General features: G+C 40.6%; 1 protein-coding gene across 4 annotated transcripts in view; it reads left to right on the plus strand.

Annotated features, from left to right (window-relative positions):
* SCUBE1 (signal peptide, CUB domain and EGF like domain containing 1) overlaps window positions 1-21,330 on the plus strand; it is a 322,190-nt gene that overhangs the window by 206,165 nt on the left and 94,695 nt on the right. For 2 of the 4 annotated variants that reach the window (XM_040439175.1, XM_040439177.1), the window contains exons 5-6: window positions 11,262-11,387; window positions 16,007-16,123. In XM_040439175.1, coding sequence (XP_040295109.1) covers window positions 11,262-11,387; window positions 16,007-16,123 — 243 coding nt within the window. The remainder of the gene's footprint in view (window positions 1-11,261; window positions 11,388-16,006; window positions 16,124-21,330) is intronic. The other 2 variants (XM_040439176.1, XM_040439178.1) reach the window with 1 other exon arrangement.

The following is a 21,330-nucleotide window of genomic DNA, read 5'->3' on the forward strand; positions in this document are numbered from 1 at the left end:
AAAAAATGGGTGGATGGTTTACTGGACATCATTTTTTAAAGTCACTCCATGTATTCTACTTCCTGCCCTGGCTCTTTAACTTGTTTGCACTTTTAGCACAGCAAAGAGCCTCACTTAAAAGGGTTATCCCATAATGAATGTCAATAATGAAAATGAGACCTAATATAGCTCATGACTAGTCCAAGCTAGAACCAGCCCTGTACCTCCCAAGGATCTGGAGTTCCTACTATTCATTTCAAGCTAGTATCTAAGGTGGTGTGTCCTTTCTCCAGGTGATGAGGCATGTCCTTTCTTAGGGGGTATGTTCTTTCTGCTGCAGCTCTCTCCCTGTAATTATTACAGCTTCTAAAAGAAGATCTGACTGGTGACAGTCGAAGGATGAAATTTAGCATGTGTGTCCACCTCAGTGATGTTACTGAGGTGGACGGACAAATAAGGAAAAGGAGAAATAGCAAGTAGCGCTATACAGATACAGTTTATTGAATAACTCAGTGGCCATGCCAAATTTTTTTATTACATACAATTACAAAAGTATTCAGTTCCAGGGTCTGGGTTGAAAAATTGAGAATATTATTTGTGGGCCAAACTCTTTAACTTTTTCAGTCAGATCATCACTGAAGCCAGAGAGAACCCCCCTGTATTGACTAAATTAAAGCATCACACATTACACTAATCACATGTCACCTTAGTATTATCCCAATTCTACACCTACTATTATAATGAGGAATACCTTACAGATATATTTCTTTCTTCATGGCAGCAGTAAATTGACAAAGGATTACTTGTCTATGTAGGAGGCCCTATGATTTGCATTGCCTGCTAAAAAATTTAATATTTTGTTTTTCATTTTCACGGTCATATTACTGTCGAAATAAAAAACAGATAACAATTTAAAAAATATACAGTTGAAACCAGAAGTTTACATACACTATTTAAAAAGACACATATGCATGTTTTTCTCAATATCTGACATGAAATCAGAATAAACCTTTCCTGTTTTTGGTCAATTAGGATTACCATTATTATTATTATTTGCCAAATGGCAGAATAATGAGAGAGAGAGAATGTTTTAAGGAATTTTTATAACTTTAATAACTTCCACGGACTTGCAGCCAACATCTGGAGGTGGCGTTTTCTTTTATAGTTTGCTTTTTTTTACTTAAAAAGCGCTAAAAAACATTGACAATATAATTTTAAAAATCTACAGTGAAAAATAACATCATATTAGAAAACAATTATATAATTTTATAGTTTATAGGCCTAAACAGTAAAAAAAAAGTCTAGGTTTTAGTCTTCTGATGTCTTTTTACAGGAGTAATGAGCTCATATAGTAGCTTCCTAGGCTAGTAGTAGCCAGTAGAATGTAACTTAAAACTTCTCCTTGATGTCTTCACTTTTTGAAGCCCCTTTATATTACTAGGTTGACCAAAATCGAGATAACTATTGGCTGAATGTACTCTCTCCCAGATCCCCCATATGTACACATACACACTTACCAACATATAGATTTCTCATAGACCAGCGGTGTATGCGGTCTGTGATAACCAGGTGAGCTGCCAGATGCCAACTCTGTACGCCTACGCTGATATCTGCGCTGGCCCCTGGCTGGCATAGATATCTGTGTTCTTTTATGCCAGAATACTGGTGTAAAAGATGGTAAATGGGGCGGGACTGCTGGACCCACCCCATCACCACTCTTGTCATACCCCCTTTTTGCATAAGTGTTTTTTTTAAAGTTGCATATGTGCAGTTTGTGACTTTTTCATGCCACAAATGTGGAGTATTTTAATGATAAATCTGCCCCACAGCTGATAAATTTGGGCATGTAAGCCCTGCCCAGGAACACCCCAAATCCATCCAGGAATGCCCCCTGATGGGTAGAGCTTACATAAGCCCAGCCACTTCTGTCCAGGGACGGTCCAAATTTGCTGCGACTGTCTGTGAAAATTAGGGACAGTCCATGCAAATTTGGCACTGTTGGGAACTATACACAGACACATTTGGCTTGGCCTGGCCACCTGTGCATGTGTTCTGAATGGTTAGAGAGTAGAAAGCTGCTGCCAGTCATCTATCAGAGAATTAAAGGATCGGGCAACTGAAATCCAACAGCCCAATCCTTACCTCCCTCGACTTTTGGGGGATAGTCTAAAGGCCCCATACACAACAAATGTCCAGCCTTATACTCTTGCTGGTACTTGTATGCCCTCAGACCTTGTGAACATGGCTGTAATAACACAGTGAGAATTACTATACAAACAATAGGACAGTGGTCCAATGTAGGGAATGGTGGCATATCCCGTGTGTCTATTACCCCTACAGATGCATGCTTTTTGTATTGTGCCTGTGAAGATAAAGAGTCATGTATTGTATAGGTTCACAACCCATTGAAAATTAAATGTGCCCAAGCCATGTTGGCCCCTAAGGTTCCCCCACTGAATTACTCCTTTCTATGCAGGTATTGGTATATTTATTTAGATAGAGTAAATGTGCCCTAGTGCTTGGTCCTAGAAGGTCTATCTGTGGTTACATCAATAGTCTTGCACATTTCCACCCTGATACCTCTTCTATCAGTAGTACACTAGCTTCTAGTAGTCTCTGTAGACAGAACATGTATTTTCTGTCATCTGTGTATTCCTTTCTAGGTGAAGCTTTCTATTTTTCTACATCTCTATCCAGCTGTTCCTGTCAGACTGGGGACCATTAAAATGAATTATGTACTTACATTTAAAATAAACGGCTCCTCACTCATACATAGAAGGTATTTTTCGGAGACATAATTTCAGATTTTAATGTTTTTAATATTTATTTTCCGTTCCATGTTTCGTTTTGGTGGTATAAATAACTGAATGCTATTTTTCTTTTTCTTCATAACTGGCCAGCATTTTTGGAATGGTTTAACCCAACACATATATATATATATATATATATATATATATTAAAAAAATCTAGAACTTCAAAAACACACATATATATATATATATATATATATATATATAAATATAATAACTGCAGATGTAGCAGAGCTGAATTGCTCACTTAAAGGGGTTGTCTATTATACTGTATATTACTTACTGCACATGTACTGGTGTGCTGGTAACTGTACATACATACAGCTAGTAATAATTGAACCATCACAATTTAATACCTATTACTAGCTGCATGTATGTGCTTTCCAACCCCTTTAAAGGGGTTATCCAAGACTGTAGCAGACCTCCCAGAGTGGCCGACTAGTGACGGTGTTCATACTAACCTGGTCCCTGCCGCTGGGTTTGGTCTCCATCACTCCACGGCCGGCTCTGCATCTCCCTGCTGCTCAGAAATCAACATCCTGTTGACGGGGGGCATGTGACCACTACAGCCAACTACTGGACGCAGCGGTGACTTCCCTAAGACGTCTGTTATAGTCTTGGATAACTACTTGGTACTGCATTGTTTTTTCATTGTGCCAATTTTAATAGAGAGGTCTTGCATTCAGTGCCCTCATCTATTAGTCAAGTCAGAGAATGCCTAAATCAGTTGATTGCAATATAAACAGTGTACTACTTAATTTTTCCTGTAGAGGCACTGTACATAAACTGAACACTTGCGGATGGTTTCCCAATCACTAGGACAGCAAGTCCTAGTGATTGGGGGTGTGTAAGCATCATTACACGTGAATTTGCACTGGCGTTTTTGTTTTTGTTTTTTTGTTGTAAAAATGTCAGAATAACCATGTGGATTATTTTAGGGCATCTGTATTTTGCTGCATCTTTTGTAGCATTTTTTTCTGGCATTTTTTTCAAACAGTGTAATTTCTTCGTGAAAATTTTCCCCTAAAGAGAAGGTGATGTGAAAATGCCTGAAAAAAATCCAAGAGGTAGAGCATACTTTTTTTGAAAAGAAACCAGAAAGAAAAAAAATAACGGTTTTCTGAGACTTTAACTGATGTCCAGTCCCCTAGATAGGTCATTAGTATCTAAAAGGTGCGGGTCTGGCACCCCCAATCAGCAGGTTGAGAAGGCACTGGTGCTCACAGTAGCGCTGTGGCCTTCTCACAGCTTTGCCTAAGTCATGTGATGTCAGGTTCATTGATAAGGTGGAGCTCAGCCCCATTGAAGTGAATAGGGCTAAGCTTTAATACCAAGCACAGCCTCTATACAATGTATGGTGTTGTGCTTGGTGCGCTGAGAGAAGGCTGTGGCACTACTTCGAGCGCCGGTGCCTTCTTAAATAGCTGATCAACGGGGGTCCCAGGTGTCAGACCCCCCATCAGATACTGATAACCAGGCTTAGAAAATGATGAATGAGATGGGCCTGCCAGTCCACCCCCTTCTCCGCCTATGCCACGTTCACTTTTTTGGACCTGGCATGAGCGGGGAAGAAGTCGCAGATTCTGACACACCATGGCGTATGACAGAATCTGCGCCAGATATACGCTACACAAAAATAGCGTATATCTGTTCAGAAGTGACCCCCTATATATGTACTTGATTACATGTAATGCCAAGAGGATTTATATTGATTAAATTGTGAAATGCCTTGCCAGGCTGCTTGTTGGCATTGAATACACAGTACTGCATGTGTGTTTTAGCAGTACATGCAAATATATATGAAACTTTATAATACATTGTTCTGTTGTTGTTAATCTTCAAACCTGTATCTCCCCTTTGTCAGCCTCCATGTTCTCAGTAAAGGCTTAAAAGCCTCCTGAGCCCCCCAAAAATCCTTTTTAGAGTAAATCTGTAAATGGATAAAACAGATGAGGGGGGTGAAGTTGCAGTATTCGTAACTTTCATGTATTGAAAGTGTCTATTGGAGTAAAAAATAATTTTTATTTTATTTATTTTTTAAATTTCTGATGCTTGGGTTACCTTTATACCCGATATTTTGCAGTGCACTTCTGCTTCTTCACATTGACTGTTGTCTATAACCACAATATGCGTAAGAGGACTGGTTCCATACCTTTAGACAATAGCGTTCTGTGAATTAAACTGTATACTGACATCTTGGTGACTGAGAAATTGTACTGGCTTTATTAACACACATGAATATATTGCGGAAGCAATCTTAGCGTGTAATGAAGACTATTGTTTAACTGGACCACAAAAGCTTATGCTAATTTGCTATAAAAGGGCATTTTGGGCACTTTTAATGGAGTTCCCAGGAGGAATGTTGGCAGGATTTAAATGTCAAATTTCAGTTTGACATTTAGGTTTGACTGTTAAGATGACAAATACTTGGCTACCCAGAGGCGTTGAATCTTCGACCTTGTTGCAGAACACATACTTGATGCCTCCACCTAAATTCCAAACCCTTAAATTGCCACCATATCAAATGATTACATACTATGTAGAGAATCTGTATGTTTCTTCTAGAAATACTCTTGTCTTGGATGGATCGAAAGCACCTTGCTTTCTTGTGTGGCTGGGTGGATTGTGGGGCTCCCTTCATATTGGGGCTCTCACAGCCCAAAACACAGAAAATCCATATACTGTATTATTGTAAGAGTCAGCACTCAGTCACACTGAGCTTTGGGTCCCCATAATGCTAAAACAATAGCATTTCTGACTACATGCTTCCTACCACTGGGAGTACAGATTTAGCTTTCAGTTGAATGGGAGCTGTATAAATCATCGTCAAGTAAGATACCCTTAGTGGTGACTGCAGGCAGAATTTGGGTCAGTATGGCTCATTTCTGAGGCTGCAAAACTCCACCAATCTAAAATGATTACAAAACATTTTTATAGGGGTTGTCCATGATTTTTTCTTTTTACTAAAAGCAGAATATGTAAAATGAAAAAAATAAAAACCTCACCTGGTAAATCTGCTGCCATTCCAGTGGCCCCCATTTACTTCGCTGCAGCGGTGACGTTCCGGACATGCTCACGTGTCCTCTGTAGTCAACTACAGGCCTTAATAGTGATGACTGCATATTTGGCATAAAAACCACCAGTGATTGGCTGCAACGCATGTATGGCACACCATCAGGACAAGACCAGGAGCAGGAGCAATGGTGGATTTACTAGGTGAGTATTTTTTTTTTTTTTTTTTACCAGATATTTGCTTTTAGTATTAAATCCCAGAGAACCCCTTTAATAGATCTGCATTTGAAAAACATCTGCATTGATCCCATGGATTATTCTGCAGCTTCAAGTTGGGAGCTGCTGGAAAATCAGCCTGTAGAGAACGCATCTGTATTAGTAGAAGATGTTGCCATCTGCATTATAATACATGTGAGAAGCGCCTGAAGTTCACAACTTGTCAGTGTGTTGCAAATGGCCGATTTGTACTTGACACAATAAAAGTTTTAAAACTCTGTTTGATGTCCCAGGGCTTATTGCATCAGATCGGTCATTCAGGCCCATTCTATTTGTGCCGCAACACTAGACCCTTTCAGCAACGTGAATTGTTTGTTTTACCATCGAGAAACTACAAAGCACTCTCAGAGACGTCGTCATTCACCCTAAGAAAGGAGGGGGAAAAAGTTTCTACAAAAAGTTTTTCTTCCATCTCCTTTCTACATAATTTTCCATTGATGAGTCTAAAACAGCTTTGCTCTGCTGTCCGGAGAGACAAGATAATTGTTCTTGTTTTCCCACATTGACCAAGAGCTTGTAGCATTTCAGGCGCCTTTAAGGAAAGTGATGCAGAAAATGTTATTGATGGCGTCTCCATGGAAGCCGCATCTTTAGAATGGCACAATCTGCCATTGTTGTGGATGGGATAAAAAAAAAAAAGAGTCTTTCCTCAAGGACAAATATGGTCTGTTCCTTGGTTTATCTGCACCCCTGAACTCTGTCTTGATGGAGGCTTTAGAACAAACAGCAGACCAATTGAGAACTTAGGAGAATAGATACGAGCCATCAGCTGTAAGGAAATTTTACGAATACATCACTAGAACATAAAGTAACCAATAAATGTAAACCCAGATTTACTAATTCTGTAGATTTCATGAATTTAGACACGTCCAGATTTATCACAGGGGCTTAGGATGGATGATAAATCTGGTGCAGGGACAGACACCGATCTCTACCTCTTTACCAACCATTGGTTTGCTTACTTTGAGACAAAATTTTAATCCAGAATTGTGGCAAAATTTTGGCACAAAATGATGCATCCTACACCATGCCCCTTTCCGCGCTCCACGTCCCATTCCCTTGTCGAGTAAGACAGAAAAAGTGTAGAAGCTCTAGGTACTACAAATTGAGGCACTTTGTAGACAGATTCTAGGCACAGACACTTTAGTAAATCTGGGCTACAGTTCTCAGAGACTCTTCCATCAAAATAATTTTCAGGAGTATTTTAATTCAGGAAAAAATGGCTGAAATAAAATATGGCTACCATAGCCACACCCGCCGAAATTCTCATTTGACATATTAGTAGTCACAATTATTTTGTAATTCGGCATCAGGAGCAGTTTATACTTTTATGCTTGTATACTTTTATATGCTTCTATACTTCTATGAGATTAGAAAACCATGGCTGTTTTCTTCCACAGCGCCTCTAGTCAAGTGGTTCTGTCTAGTAATGTAGCTCAAACATAGCCCATAGGCATAGGAGGCTCTGCTTCTGTAGTGAAGTTGTCGTAATGTCTCCTCTTTAAAGGGGTTGCTCCATCGGAGTAACCCATTTCAGTATTTATTATTAGGGCATATGGACGCTTCTTCATAGGAGAATATGTAATACCACGATTTTGCTGCAACGTGTGGTCAACCAAATCTTTACTTGGGACCTGGCCATAGGGATTCAGAGGGGCGCATACATTAGAAATTCCATGACCTTACATGTGATGGCATACGAAATTGCTACATCACTTCAGGGCTTACTTTAACTTGTACCTACCTTAACAAGGAGCTCCCCGGTGTCCATTAATACCAAGATAAATAAGCTGTGGGGTCCTTAGTTTCTCAAAATGGCAGCTTGGACTTTTACTGTGCAGGTGCTAAAAGTGTTCTCCACAGGGCCAAATTCAAGCAAAATAGAGAGGCCATGGGAAGCTGAACAGTAGAGGTTGCAGCTGCCAAGTACTGAGGGACTTTTTAAGCCTTGAAGCAATATAGCTGTTTCTTAAATGGGTTGTCCCGTTTCAGGAGAAAACTGGACAACTATTGAGAACCAACTGCAATAAAGAAGTGATAAATACTTACCTTAAAGATCCTGCACAGCTGCTACTGTTTTTACCCAGCTGCAGCAGTGACGTCACGTGGACAGCACATGAATGCTGCAGCTAATCACTGTTTTCTTTGGGTGTACAGCTGAGGCCAGCGATTGGCTGCAGTGGTCATGTGACATCACCCCTGCAGCAGAGTAAATAGAGCCTGACAGGACGAACCGGAGGTGCTGCTCGCAATCTGTAAGGTAAATACTTATCACTTATTTATTGCTTACGGACCCCTTTGATCCATTACACATTAGTGTATGACATTTCTGAAATGTATGCAGAAAGAGGACAGCCCCTTTGAATATAATGCTTGTTGCATTACGCTGACACTGCAGAATATCCTGTTGTTGTACAGATCACATTGAGGGGATTTTTGCCATGTGAACATATCCTTACAGGACAGAAGAGTTCAGTAGGCTGTACTATTTTGTCCGGTAAAATGCCACGCTCCCTGACAGAAACCTAAAGGAGGGGGAGTAAAGCTGCAGGAGACTTTGTGTTCCAGCTGGAGTTTTCCTTGAAATCCAGTATTTTCCAGTAATTAGAAGTTGATTTATGCAATCATTTGACAGAGTAGCATGATTTATGTGGAATTTCCTTTTCTGGGATGTTGCTGATAAAGGGGTATTCAGGTTTTATGTAAATACACTTAATTACCTTATAATGAAAAATTATACAGCTCCCTAATATACTCTGGGCCTCATTTATCAAAACTGTCGAATGGTAAAACTGGTTTAGTTGCCCATAGCAACCAATCAGATTGATCCTTTCATTTTCTGAAGTAGCCAGTTTTCCTTTGGACCAGTTTTGATAAATCTTCCCCTCTGTGTCTTAAAGGGAATGTGTCACCAGCGACCTCCCTAGCCAACTGTGGTTCACCTGATTTCTTTTGTTGATCCAAGGCTCTATTCCTGAGTTACAGTACTTTTTCTTATTATGCAAATTAGGCATTTGGTGCAATGAGGGCGTCACCATTGATCTCATTGCATCCACACTCTGCACCTTTCAGTGGCCAGCCCTACCCTCACTGCTTTCATTGAACAGGCCAGGCAGCAGCAAAGCAGCGAGGGAGGGGCTGGCCACAGAGTGGAGCTTGGGTGCAACAAGAGCAATGGTGACACCCTCATTGCACCAAATGCCTGTTTGCAAATATCCTAACTCAGTAACAGAGCCTATGATCAGCAAAAGTAAAACAGCATTTTAATCAGGTGAACCACAGCTATGTGTCTATGCAAACAGTTGGACAGGAAGGTTGCTGGTGACAGATTCCTTTTCATTTCTCACCATTTTTAAGATCTCTGTTTGCTGTTAGTGAAGGGGAAATTCTTGCACAATTGCATCCAGTCTAGGCAATCCTCTGTGAGCTACACAGGCTGGACTTAAGACAGCTACTTTTTCCGCGCACTAATACATTATTCCTCTACTTGCTCTGTTCTTAATTTTTTCAAGCCTACAGACAGTAGACAAGACATAAGACGAAATAGAACAACACATGACTTCAGTACCAGGCTACATTCAGGGTTTATTTGTAAGGCTGTAACCATGGGGACACATAGGTAGTTTGCCTAGGAGCTGTATACACAAAACGGTAGAATATTTGTAATCACTACTATTTTCCTATGCCTGAGGTGTCTGGTGATGGCCCAATGATGTAATATGGCTTGGTGGGTCATGAAATGTTCATACTTATCAATCCCCCACTGCTACCGTGTGACCATCGCTGGACTACAAACCCTTTTACTTCTCTTGCTGACATGAGAAAGTCTTACAGTTAGGTTGCAAATGTCTTTCTTAATCCTCTAGACAAGACCCTAGTCTGAGGTGTAATGACAGATGTGCTTTTCCTGGCCAGCACGCAGAGCAGGAATATCCCGTGAACCTAAAATCACAAGCCCATCTGCAGGGGATGATTGCATTGTTACCAAGGCTGTTTTATTTGGGAATTGGAAACATATGAACTTGCTGTGCAGACTTTAATTTGTTTATCTAGTGACATATGACCGGTACAATCTATTCTCTCATACATCCAGCGTTCGAGAAGGTGGGTGCAGGAGATGTCACTGACCTTCCAGGCTGTGCAGTACATCCCCCACAGCATATGCAATTTCTCTGATCTTCGAAGACAAGTTATGTATGTTAGATATACTGTACATTACAGCAATTGCAGAGATGCCCCCATTAAGCTGGCGATGACTGTTGTGGAAATGCCCCCTAAAAGCCCAGTGGAAGGTTGAAGGGTTGAAAAATAAGGCACTGGTGGTGGTATCATTTGTGCTTTTCTTTTGCCTTGGAAATTTGTGGTGTCCTTTTACTAAGAACACCCATAGACAGGGAAATCTGGCATGAGTTATGTTTTAAATGCCCAACGGCATACATACAGCAGCAAGTTATCCTCCTGAAGAGATATCTTATCCCTTATTTATAGGGTGGGGAGGACATGTACAGGCATCCCCTATTCCCAGGTCCTACAGCAATGGCATACAAGGGTGCAGAGAATTATCTCAAAGCTCATGGAAAGAAGTTGGGGTGAGGAGGGGCTAAGAAGCACCAAGAGGCAGTCCCATTTTAATTTTTGCTACTCAGTCCACTCACCTTGTGTGTAGATACCTGACTATGCTGGACTGGCACTTTGGCTAGTTAGTGGGCACAGTTACTCACAGTGGTAGATAATGAGACATCAGCAAACCCGTGAACTCTTTAGCCTTCTCTCTCATAAAATCCAGATGTGAAATGGGATCTGATCACCATGACTCAGATACTTGCTGAATTTGTAGCTGTTGTTCCTCCTTCACAGTTTAGGAATCCCTGATTTAGGGGTTAAGGTACACATGCGAATAAGAGAAAACTTTGCTGAACTCTGTCAGCAGGACTGGCAAACCAGCTATGTATGGTGATCACTTGACTCTTCGACTTCACGACTTTGTTACCACAGGAGATAAGCCACTTCCAGAGGATTCTGGCAGTGGTATATTACACTCTCCCTGTTGAAATAAACATGCACACTTGGTCCTTGCTTATGAGGGTGTCATCAGCATTTGGCCAATGGTCTTTGTTGTATAAAGATTGCAAGCCAGGTTTCCTAGAATTTCTTTCCCTTGATGTGTTCCTCTGTTTTTCACAGAAGGCATGAATTGCATGAACAAAGACCATGACTGCGCCCATATCTGCCGAGAGACGCCTAAAGTGGGAGTGGCATGTGAGTGTCGTCCAGGCTTCGAACTTGCAAAGAACCAGAGGGACTGTACATGTAGGTAGCTGACATTTATTTTCTTCACATTACCAAATTCTTTAATGTTGTCTCGTCTTTCAAGCAGCCGTGTAAAATCCTACTGTACGAAGTGTTAGATATGGTACACTGCAGAACATGACAATAATATTTTTCCTGTTTAAGGAGTGAAAACAAAGTGTTGATTGGTGCCTATTGACATCAATGGACATTCATTTAATGCTATGGTTGGCCACCACAGAATCTCCACTTTTAACACACCATTTTTCAATTTAGCGATCTGTGGTGATTAATTTGTTAATATCTTTATACTGTTAAGAGCATTCTTTTTATGATATGATACTCCAAATTACCTACAAAAATATAGAGTTAAATGATAGAATTCTGACTGCCATCAGTCACCACAAGGTGGAGCTTACTGCATGCTCTTTAACTGCTTGCCAACCACCTGTTGGCTATCTGCATTTGGGAGAATGACACTTATCTCTGCACGGACAGTTCTAAATGTCCTTGCAGAGATCACAGCTGCATGATTAGGAGCAAGGATGCCGCTGTCAGTGACAGCAGGGCTCCCCATGGCGAAGGCAGGGACAGTTTTTACCGTACTTGCCTTCCCCATCACTGCATATAGTGAGCACTGTCTATACAGATCAAGAAGCTACAATTCCGCTACCTGCCTCGTTCTTAACGATCATGTGATCGCCGGGGCTGGGAGTCTGCACGAGATGCTGGGTCTTAGCAGACCCAGATCAGCTATGCAGGAAGGCTGTACAGCCTGATACAACTTTTATGGGGGCTGTATTCAGCATTTAACTGGTGCTAATATGTTAATCCCAGTTACAGGAGAAATCAGGAATGTAATGTTAAATGCCCCCCAAAGGTCTTGTATGACATTATGGAGGACACGAAATGTATTCTGTATTCTGCTCTTGCCTGGCACTGTATTCTTGTGTTCTAAGAATACGTTCTAAGTATAGATGTGGGTCCCAGAGGAGCCTCCAATGTCTGCCTTTAAATTTATGTTCACCTATGATTAAAATATAGAGGGTCCCTACATGATGCCTGTCCCTGTCAACCAAAGCAGCTAGGCACGGGCTAGCCACAGATATGAGTGGATTTTGAGTGCAACAAGAGCCATGGTGACTTCCTCATTGCAATTAGCATAATTGCATAATAAGAAAAAGTACCGTATCTCTGGAACGGAGCTTCGGATCGATAAAAGAAGAACAGCGTTTTAATCAGGTAAACCACAGCTATGTGTCTAAGCATACACTTGGATCGTGAAGTCACTGGTGAGAGATTCCCTTTACGACCCCCATACACATTAGTGTATTGTCATCCAACCTGCTGAGAATGGCGGTTTGGCCAACAGTCGAATGTGTTTGGAGTTCCCAGCTCTGAAGGATCAGACGAAGGGAATATTTTCGTCCAATCCTTTTGTTCTCTCTCGAGATAAGCCACCGTCAGAATTGTCCAGCAGCAATGCTATCCCCATGGAATACACATATGTTTTCGGCCGAGCCCAATGTGGATGTGTATGGGGGAGTCGTTAGAGATAGCTGCAGTCAGTTTATTGCCAAGAGACCCTTCTAACAAGTAGAATTGCTAAAGCAAACAAACCTTTTAGGAAGAATGCAATTAGGCTTCAACTTGCTTGCCTGAAGATTAGCATAGCTATGTTTGTATCAAGTTAATATTAGCCTTTTTGCCTTTGAAACACATTTGCTTCACATTCTTGGCTCTCCACCTACATCTTAATGAACCATATTTGTCTTAAATCACATATCTTAAACAATTTGAGCTTACAAAGCCAAATAAACATGAAGCATCAAGAAAAGATGCAGCCTGAGGTGATTCATAATTACAGATCTAGCCAGAGATAAGGCCTTTGATATTCATAATCACTGAGATAAAAAATTACAAAAAAACATCCTGATATTCAGCTGGCTGTACCCTGTGCTTCAGACTGAGGTCACCTGCACATGTAGCTTATTTGCTGCACGTTTTCCGTGTGGATTGTCGTATGAAAATCCACAGCAGAAAACAGTAAATGTGGATGACATCTGAACAAATCTTATCTACAGGCTGCAGAGGTTTTTCGCTTAGAAACGTACCTGCATTGTGTATTTTTAAATTCACAGTACCTTAATTTCTGCTGTTGATTTTCACCATGTTCTTCACACTTTTCAATGGAGAAGGGTGGAATCCACATGTTATACATGCAGATTTTGCTGGGAATTTGCCACAGAACCTGCTGTGGGACTTGTGGCTGAAAAAGGTTCACCACTTTACAATTTACATTGCTGTGAAATGTCCTCCACAATATTTCCTTGACTGGTCAGTGGTCAACTGCATCTTCCCTTTTTTGCATAAATGCCCCTTAAAGGTCCTCAAACACTTTTGGTGTGCAATGTCCCATCCTAGGGTTACTTGCAAGGTTCTTTGGAATTTGGAACATCTAATAAGGCTTTAGACAAGGGTTATCATCTAGCCCTAACCTAAGTTCTGGCCTATTTCATAACTTTGGTTACGAAGTCCCAACAAGTGGTGAAATCTAAGGCGAAGCCTAGGATTGTATGATTTAACTCCTGTAAAGTTTGAGTCATCCATTTTTTTCCAGCTGGAGTCACAGTACAGTAGTCCCCAGTCAATCTAATCGGAGTACAACTGATATGGTTAGGCTGTTGTCTTCCCAGAGTTATTTTAGAAAGTTACTTCTGAAAGATACTTCTGTGTCTTATGGATGCACAATATTGTGTAAGTGTGAGTGTTGGGCAAAATTGTGCCACTAACCACCTACCTAAAATCAACCATAGCAGACTATTTAGGGTTATATACAGTTCTCTATTGACTACTCATCACTGTATAGATAAATCTCTGTCATGTTACCTTTCGGCACACTTCAGGAGGCAATAAATGAAACCTGGATTTTTGCCTAAATCAATGAAATAATACAACTAGTAATGCAAATTCTAAGAAAATCATAATATACTCATATTACCATTCCTGGGCCATTTTCTCACTGTCATTGCTCTTTATTCCCTGGTCCTCTGTGTTTCAACTTGACTCAATTGCTTGATGGTCATTGTAAAATTGTATTTTATCACAAAGACCAGAATGGTTAATCGGCACCACATGATATCACCATGCACAAAATATCAACTGGCCAATGTGATCACGAAATATAACACACAAATGTGTCCAGCTGAAAACACAGATGATCGGAGACTGCATATCAGAATTATTAGAGTGAGTATGTGGCTGTGATGGCTAACCTCCTGCACTCCAGCTGTTGTAAAACTACAACTCCCAAGATATACACTTGTTTGGCTGTTCTCAGAACTCCATAGAAATAAATGGAGCATGCTGGGAGTCGTAGTTTCACCACAGCTGGAGTGCCGGAGATTAGCCATCACAGGTATACAGTATGGCATAGCTTTTTTGATTGCCCATTTAAGTACTTCTCTAGGCTTATGTAAAAGAATAAAAAAGGTGTACGTTTTCATTTCTGACATTCTTATACAGTACTGCTGCAGAGGTAAGAATGCTTTAAAATAGAAGTGTTTAAGTGTTAAATCTATTAACAAAATGCAACGTGAATGAACAAAAGAAAAACTTAAATCAGATCTGTATTTGGTGTGACCACCGTTTGCCTTCAAACAGCATCAATTCTACTAGGTACACTTGCACACAGTTTTTGAAGGAACTTGGTTGTTCCAAACTTTTTAAAGAACTAACCACATATCTTCTGTAAATGTAGGCTTGCTAAGATCCTTCTGTCTCTTTATGTAATCCAAGACAGACATGATGAGCCTGAGATCAGGGCTGTGTGGGGGCCATGTCATCACTTCCAGGACTCCTTGTTCTTGTTTACACTGAAGATAGTTCTTCATTTCATGACATTGGCTGTATGTTTCTGGTTGTTTGGAGCCAATTAGACACCTTCCTGATGGTACTGCATGATAAATATCTGCCTATATTTCTTAGCATTTGGACACCAATAATCTTCACCAAATCTCCAACTCCGTTTGCTGAAAACTTGAGCGTGTGAAGTACCCCTCATACTTCATCATACATCAAACCAGTTCTGAGCATTCTTACTTTGCAGCATTTTTCCCCACTTCCCTAAAATTTTTATACATTACCATATGCCTTTCCTTAAAGGGGTTTTCTGAGATTTTGATACTGATGACCTGTCCTCAGGTTAGGATAGATCATCAGTATCAAAATCTCAGAAAACCCCTTTAAAGTGGTTGTCCTCAACACTATTTACTCGAATTGAGATGAGCTGCAATATCCGGTGAAGCCCATGGACAAGAATAAAGTAAAAAGTAAACTGAATAAAAAGTGATCTTTGGCAACCATGTTAAATTTCAGCCATTGCGGGAAAGTTTACAGGTCTGGTCTGTAAAGACAGAATATTTGCCTTGTACATTTCCTGTCCATACAGCACATGCTGGCCAGTCTACCATCATATTTTTATGAATTTTTTTTTATTGTGTTATTGGGTACTTGCAAAGTAAATATGGCCCATTTTAAAGGCCAATGAAATGTACTTGGAAATTGCATCAATTTGTTATTTCATTAATTTGTCATTAACATTTCTGTTTGTTTGCATATGTATTTTTGGGTCTAAATAGTAACCTGTAATTATGGAAATGGAGGCTGTCAGCACACCTGCGAGGACACGGACACAGGCCCAGTATGTGGCTGCCACCTGAAATATGCCCTTCACTCAGATGGTAGAACATGTATTGGTAAGTTCCCACGGAGGATTTAACTGTGTGGATAACACTCTGTAGTACATATGATTTTTTTAAGGAGACCATTGACTATCATACAAGCCATTTTTTTTTCATTGCTGTCATGGTGTAAAAAAAAATTTCAGTCACAATTTTTCTGTTGTATTTTTCATAATGTTTTTTTTCACTAAATTGAAATCATATACTGACTGTATGTGTAATGAGTAGAGATGAGCGAATTTCATATTTTGAAATTCATTCACACTTCGTTTACTGGTAAAAGGAGTCCTCTCCTGCATAACGGAAACGGGACAGATCCGTTTTGCAGCCCATAGACTTCTATTATGACGGAATGAATAACGGAATGCCTCTAAAGGCATTCCGTTATGCATTCGTCATAGAATTGGGTTATGGTCCGTGGTAATGGAATCCATAACGCAATTCACCTTTTACCAGTAAACGTAGCGTGAACGAATTTCATAACCTGAAATTCGCTCATCTCTAGTAATGAGTATCAGAAAAAAAGCTTTCGGCCAACTTGATAAAAATGTTAGAAAAATTAGCCATGTTAAAGAAATTTGCATATTTTTTCATAATAAATTCAGTTAATGACTCTGTCACAAAAAATATACAAACATTAAAAGTCTATCATTATGTTAAAGGGGTTGTCAGAGTTTTTAATATCTTCAGCATAGGTCATCAGTATGTGATTGGTGAGGGTCTGACTACCAGCAGCCTTACCGATCAATTGATTGAAGAGGCTTTCTGATAAGCTCCACAGCCTTCTCGCAGCTTACCAAGCACAGTGCCGTCCAGTGGATAGTGGCCATACTTGGTATTGAAGCTCAGCCACTACAGGAGACATGTAATACTACATAAAGCTGTTTATATAATTGGCCAACCATGTAATATATGGATGGACCAAATGAATGAATTACAGCTAAAATCTGATTTCCCATAATTCATATTTGTGAAATATATGCTGTTTGGCTTCCCATTCAAGTTCTAGTTCGTCAAGAAAGCAATGTTTACACATTGGGGGTCAATTATCATGGCACCTTACTTCAGTTTTGGTGTAAAAAAGCCCATGCAGCTAAATTTAGGCATACGTGTCAGGGGCTGGAGTAGATTTCAATCTAGGCTTATGGACTGCATCTACTTGATGAAAAGGCCTGCACCTCACCAGTCTTTGATAAATGAACCCCAATGTGTGTGATTTTACCGTAATATTCTCTTGTCTGCTGTTTGCAGTTGTACTACTACTGTACTAGTCTCGAAATAAATTGTAATTAAGGGTCTGGTAAAGCACAGCTGATTTCCCAGAATGGATCTCACTAGTAGGATGCAGAGTTATGTATGCTTAAGGACTCTTGCACACGACCGCACATGATCGCAAAACACGGGTACCGGACGTGTGCATTCCGCATTTGCGGAACAAAACAGCTGGCCTCTAGTTGAACAGACCTAATTCAAACAAGAATAGGACATGTTCTATCATTTTGTGGATGGCACGGAATGGACGTGCGGATGCACATAGCACATTAAAGTAAATGGGTCCGCATCCGACCTGCAAAAAATGCGGATCAGATGCGGACCGGACCCAAACCACGGTCGGTTGCATGAGCTCGAACTTGTTGTAAGAGGAGAATGCAAAGTTTAAGAAAATACAGAAATTATGGGGAGAGGGTGGAGGTTTTTCTAGATAGATAAACACTAACAAAAAGTTAGGGATATTTGGCTTTCGGGTGAAATTTATGGAAAATATAAAAAGTTCACGCTACAGTTATATTATTGTGAAAGTAGGGCATTTAAGTAAAAGCATGCAATGGTAATTTCCTCATCTCAAAAATTTATTGAAACAAAAGCCAACAACAGTGGTGGGTATACCCCCACAAAAAATGTCTATCTCAAAAACTTGTGGCCTTGAGCATCAATTAGCTTGACAATGACATCTCATGCTGTTCACAAGTCGACTTATTGTGTGCTGAAGCATGGCATCCCACTCTTCTTGAAGGCTGGCACTCAGGTCCCTGAGGTTCTGGAGTACACCGTTACGAACCTCTACGCGGCGACTCAGCTGATTATTCTTTGACGACCTTGATCAGCTGGTGCATTGTTGTCCATGAGGATGAAATTAGGCCTGTGTTGTTCATGCAGAGGCACAATGACTGGATGAATTATGTTATTCAAGTAGTATGGGCCTATTACTGTACCATTCACAAAGTGTAGGGAAATTCTGTATTGACTAGACACATCTGCCTACACTGTAACAACACAACCAAAGGCTCTTCTGGTGACAACAGTGGCTGACACTGGTCCCTCATCCAGCATAGATGCTCACTCCTTGGCCAATGCAAGACGATGATGCCTGTTCCTGGTTGTGTGGTCAGGTACACTTGAAGTTCATCTACCATGACCACACTGATGTAAATGGTTTTGAATGGTCTGACGTGACACTTGGGTTCCTCTAACCTCTTAAATAAGTCTGGAGTTGTGTGGCATTCAAAAACCGGTTCCACGGAGCATTGTTCACAATGAAGCGGTCATCAGTATGGAATGTGGCCCAATGATATCCACTTTTGTGCCTTTCTGTGACTCTTCCAGTCTCTCTGTATCTCTGTTGCAACCTGCTGATGACACTCTGTGATACTCTAAGCTCAGTGGCCACTTCTGTCTGAGAACATCCTTCTTAAAGCCTCGCAATGGCAAGGTACTGTTGATCAATTGTTAGGTGTTGTTTTGGTCTCATAATGTCAAAATGTGAACAGCATGATGTAAATACAATTCTAATAGGAACAGGACATTTATTGGGCGATTCATGAATCAAACACCTATTGTGAATTTTGCTGTTAAGCTCCGAACAGCAAGTTGTGCAAAAAGTACTGAACATTGAACAAATTGGACACATGCATTCAAAAGTTTAGAGAAGGTGACATAAAGTTCACCTGTAAAGGTGAGAGTGCATTTAGGTTCATCCTGAAATTTCACCCACAAGCTAAATATCCCTAACTTTTGTGAATAGTCTATCTATCTATCTGTCTATCTTGATAGAGAGATAGATTGTAAAACAAAAAGAAACAACAGCACATGTCAAAATAGTTGAGAAGTTGGGTCAGTACCTTTTGCGTTTGTAGGGTTGTAGGCCAATACATATAAAAACTGAAGAATGAGGCATTACTCCAAAGTAAGGTTGAAGGGTGGTGGACCCATGTTATTCACCTCCACCTGCAGTTGGAGGTAAGTAAAGTGGGTCCACCACCCTTTCACCTTAGATAGATAAATATTAGATACATAAATATGAGATACACAGATATGAGATAGACATAAGATGACATGTAGATAGATGGGTAGATAGATATTAGATATCCACTTGAAGAAATGAGGCAGCACTCCAGTAAAGGTAAAAGGATAATGGACCCGCATTTATTCCCCCAAAACGCAAAGTTTCACCCCAACTCCATGGGGCCTTTCTCAAGCCCCATGGAGTTGGACTGAAACATTGCGTTTTGGGGTAATAAAAGCAGGTCCATCACCCTTTATACCTTAACTGGAGTGCTGCCTAATTTCTTCAAGTGGATATTTTTGTACTATTAGCCAACAGCCCTGGAGGGATTGCACCCAGGTTTTTTACTTTCAGTTATATTGCTGCTGTTGTTTCTTGTTGTAGATAGATACATAGATAGACAGGAAATAGATAGATATGAAATATATATATATATGTATATATATATATATATATATATATACACTCACCTAAAGAATTATTAGGAACACCATACTAATACGGTGTTGGATCCCCTTTTGCCTTCAGAACTGCCTTAATTCTACGTGGCATTGATTCAACAAGGTGCTGATAGCATTCTTTAGAAATGTTGGCCCATATTGATAGGATAGCATCCTGCAGTTGATGGAGATTTGAGGGATGCACATCCAGGGCACGAAGCTCCTGTTCCACCACATCCCAAAGATGCTCTATTGGGTTGAGATCTGGTGACTGTGGGGGCCATTTTAGTACAGTGAACTCATTGTCATGTTCAAGAAACCAATTTGAAATGATTCGAGCTTTGTGACATGGTGCATTATCCTGCTGGAAGTAGCCATCAGAGGATGGATACATGTTCTCATTCTGTTTACGCCAAATTCGGACTCTACCATTTAAATGTCTCAACAGAAATCGAGACTCATCAGACCAGGCAACATTTTTCCAGTCTTCAACAGTCCAATTTTGGTGAGCTCGTGCAAATTGTAGCCTCTTTTTCCTATTTGTAGTGGAGATGAGTGGTACCCGGTGGGGTCTTCTGCTGTTGTAGCCCATCCGCCTCAAGGTTGTGCGTGTTGTGGCTTCACAAATGCTTTGCTGCATACCTCGGTTGTAACGAGTGGTTATTTCAGTCAACGTTGCTCTTCTATCAGCTTGGCCCATTCTCCTCTGACCTCTAGCATCCACAAGGCATTTTTGCCCACAGGACTGCCGCATACTGGATGTTTTTCCCTTTTCACACCATTCTTTGTAAACCCTAGAAATGGTTGTGCGTGAAAATCCCAGTAACTGAGCAGATTGTGAAATACTCAGACCGGCCCGTCTGGCACCAACAACCATGCCACGCTCAAAATTGCTTAAATCACCTTTCTTTCCCATTCTGACATTCAGTTTGGAGTTCAGGAGATTGTCTTGACTAGGACCACCCCCCTAAATGCATTGAAGCAACTGCCATGTGATTTTTTTGACTAGATAATTGCATTAATGAGAAATAGAACAGGTGTTCCTAATAATTCTTTAGGTGAGTGTATATATATACACTGCTCAAAAAAATAGAGGGAACACTTAAACAACACAATGTAACTCCAAGTCAATCACACTTCTGTGAAATCAAACTGTCCACTTAGGAAGCAACCCTGAGTGACAATCAATTTCACATGCTGTTGTGCAAATGGGATAGACAACAGGTGGAAATTATAGGCAATTAGCAAGACACCCCCAATAAAGGAGTGGTTCTGCAGGTGGTGAACACAGACCACTTCTCAGTTCCTATGCTTCCTCGCTGATGTTTTGGTCACTTTTGAATGCTGGCGGTGCTTTCACTCTAGTGGTAGCATGAGACGGAGTCTACAACCCACACAAGTGGCTCATGTAGTGCAGCTTATCCAGGATGGCACATCAATGCGAGCTGTGGCAAGAAGGTTTGCTGTGTCTGTCAGCGTAGTGTCCAGAGCATGGAGGC

Source organism: Bufo bufo, chromosome 1 (assembly GCF_905171765.1).
Source record: "Bufo bufo chromosome 1, aBufBuf1.1, whole genome shotgun sequence".
Taxonomy (NCBI): Eukaryota; Metazoa; Chordata; class Amphibia; order Anura; family Bufonidae; genus Bufo; species Bufo bufo.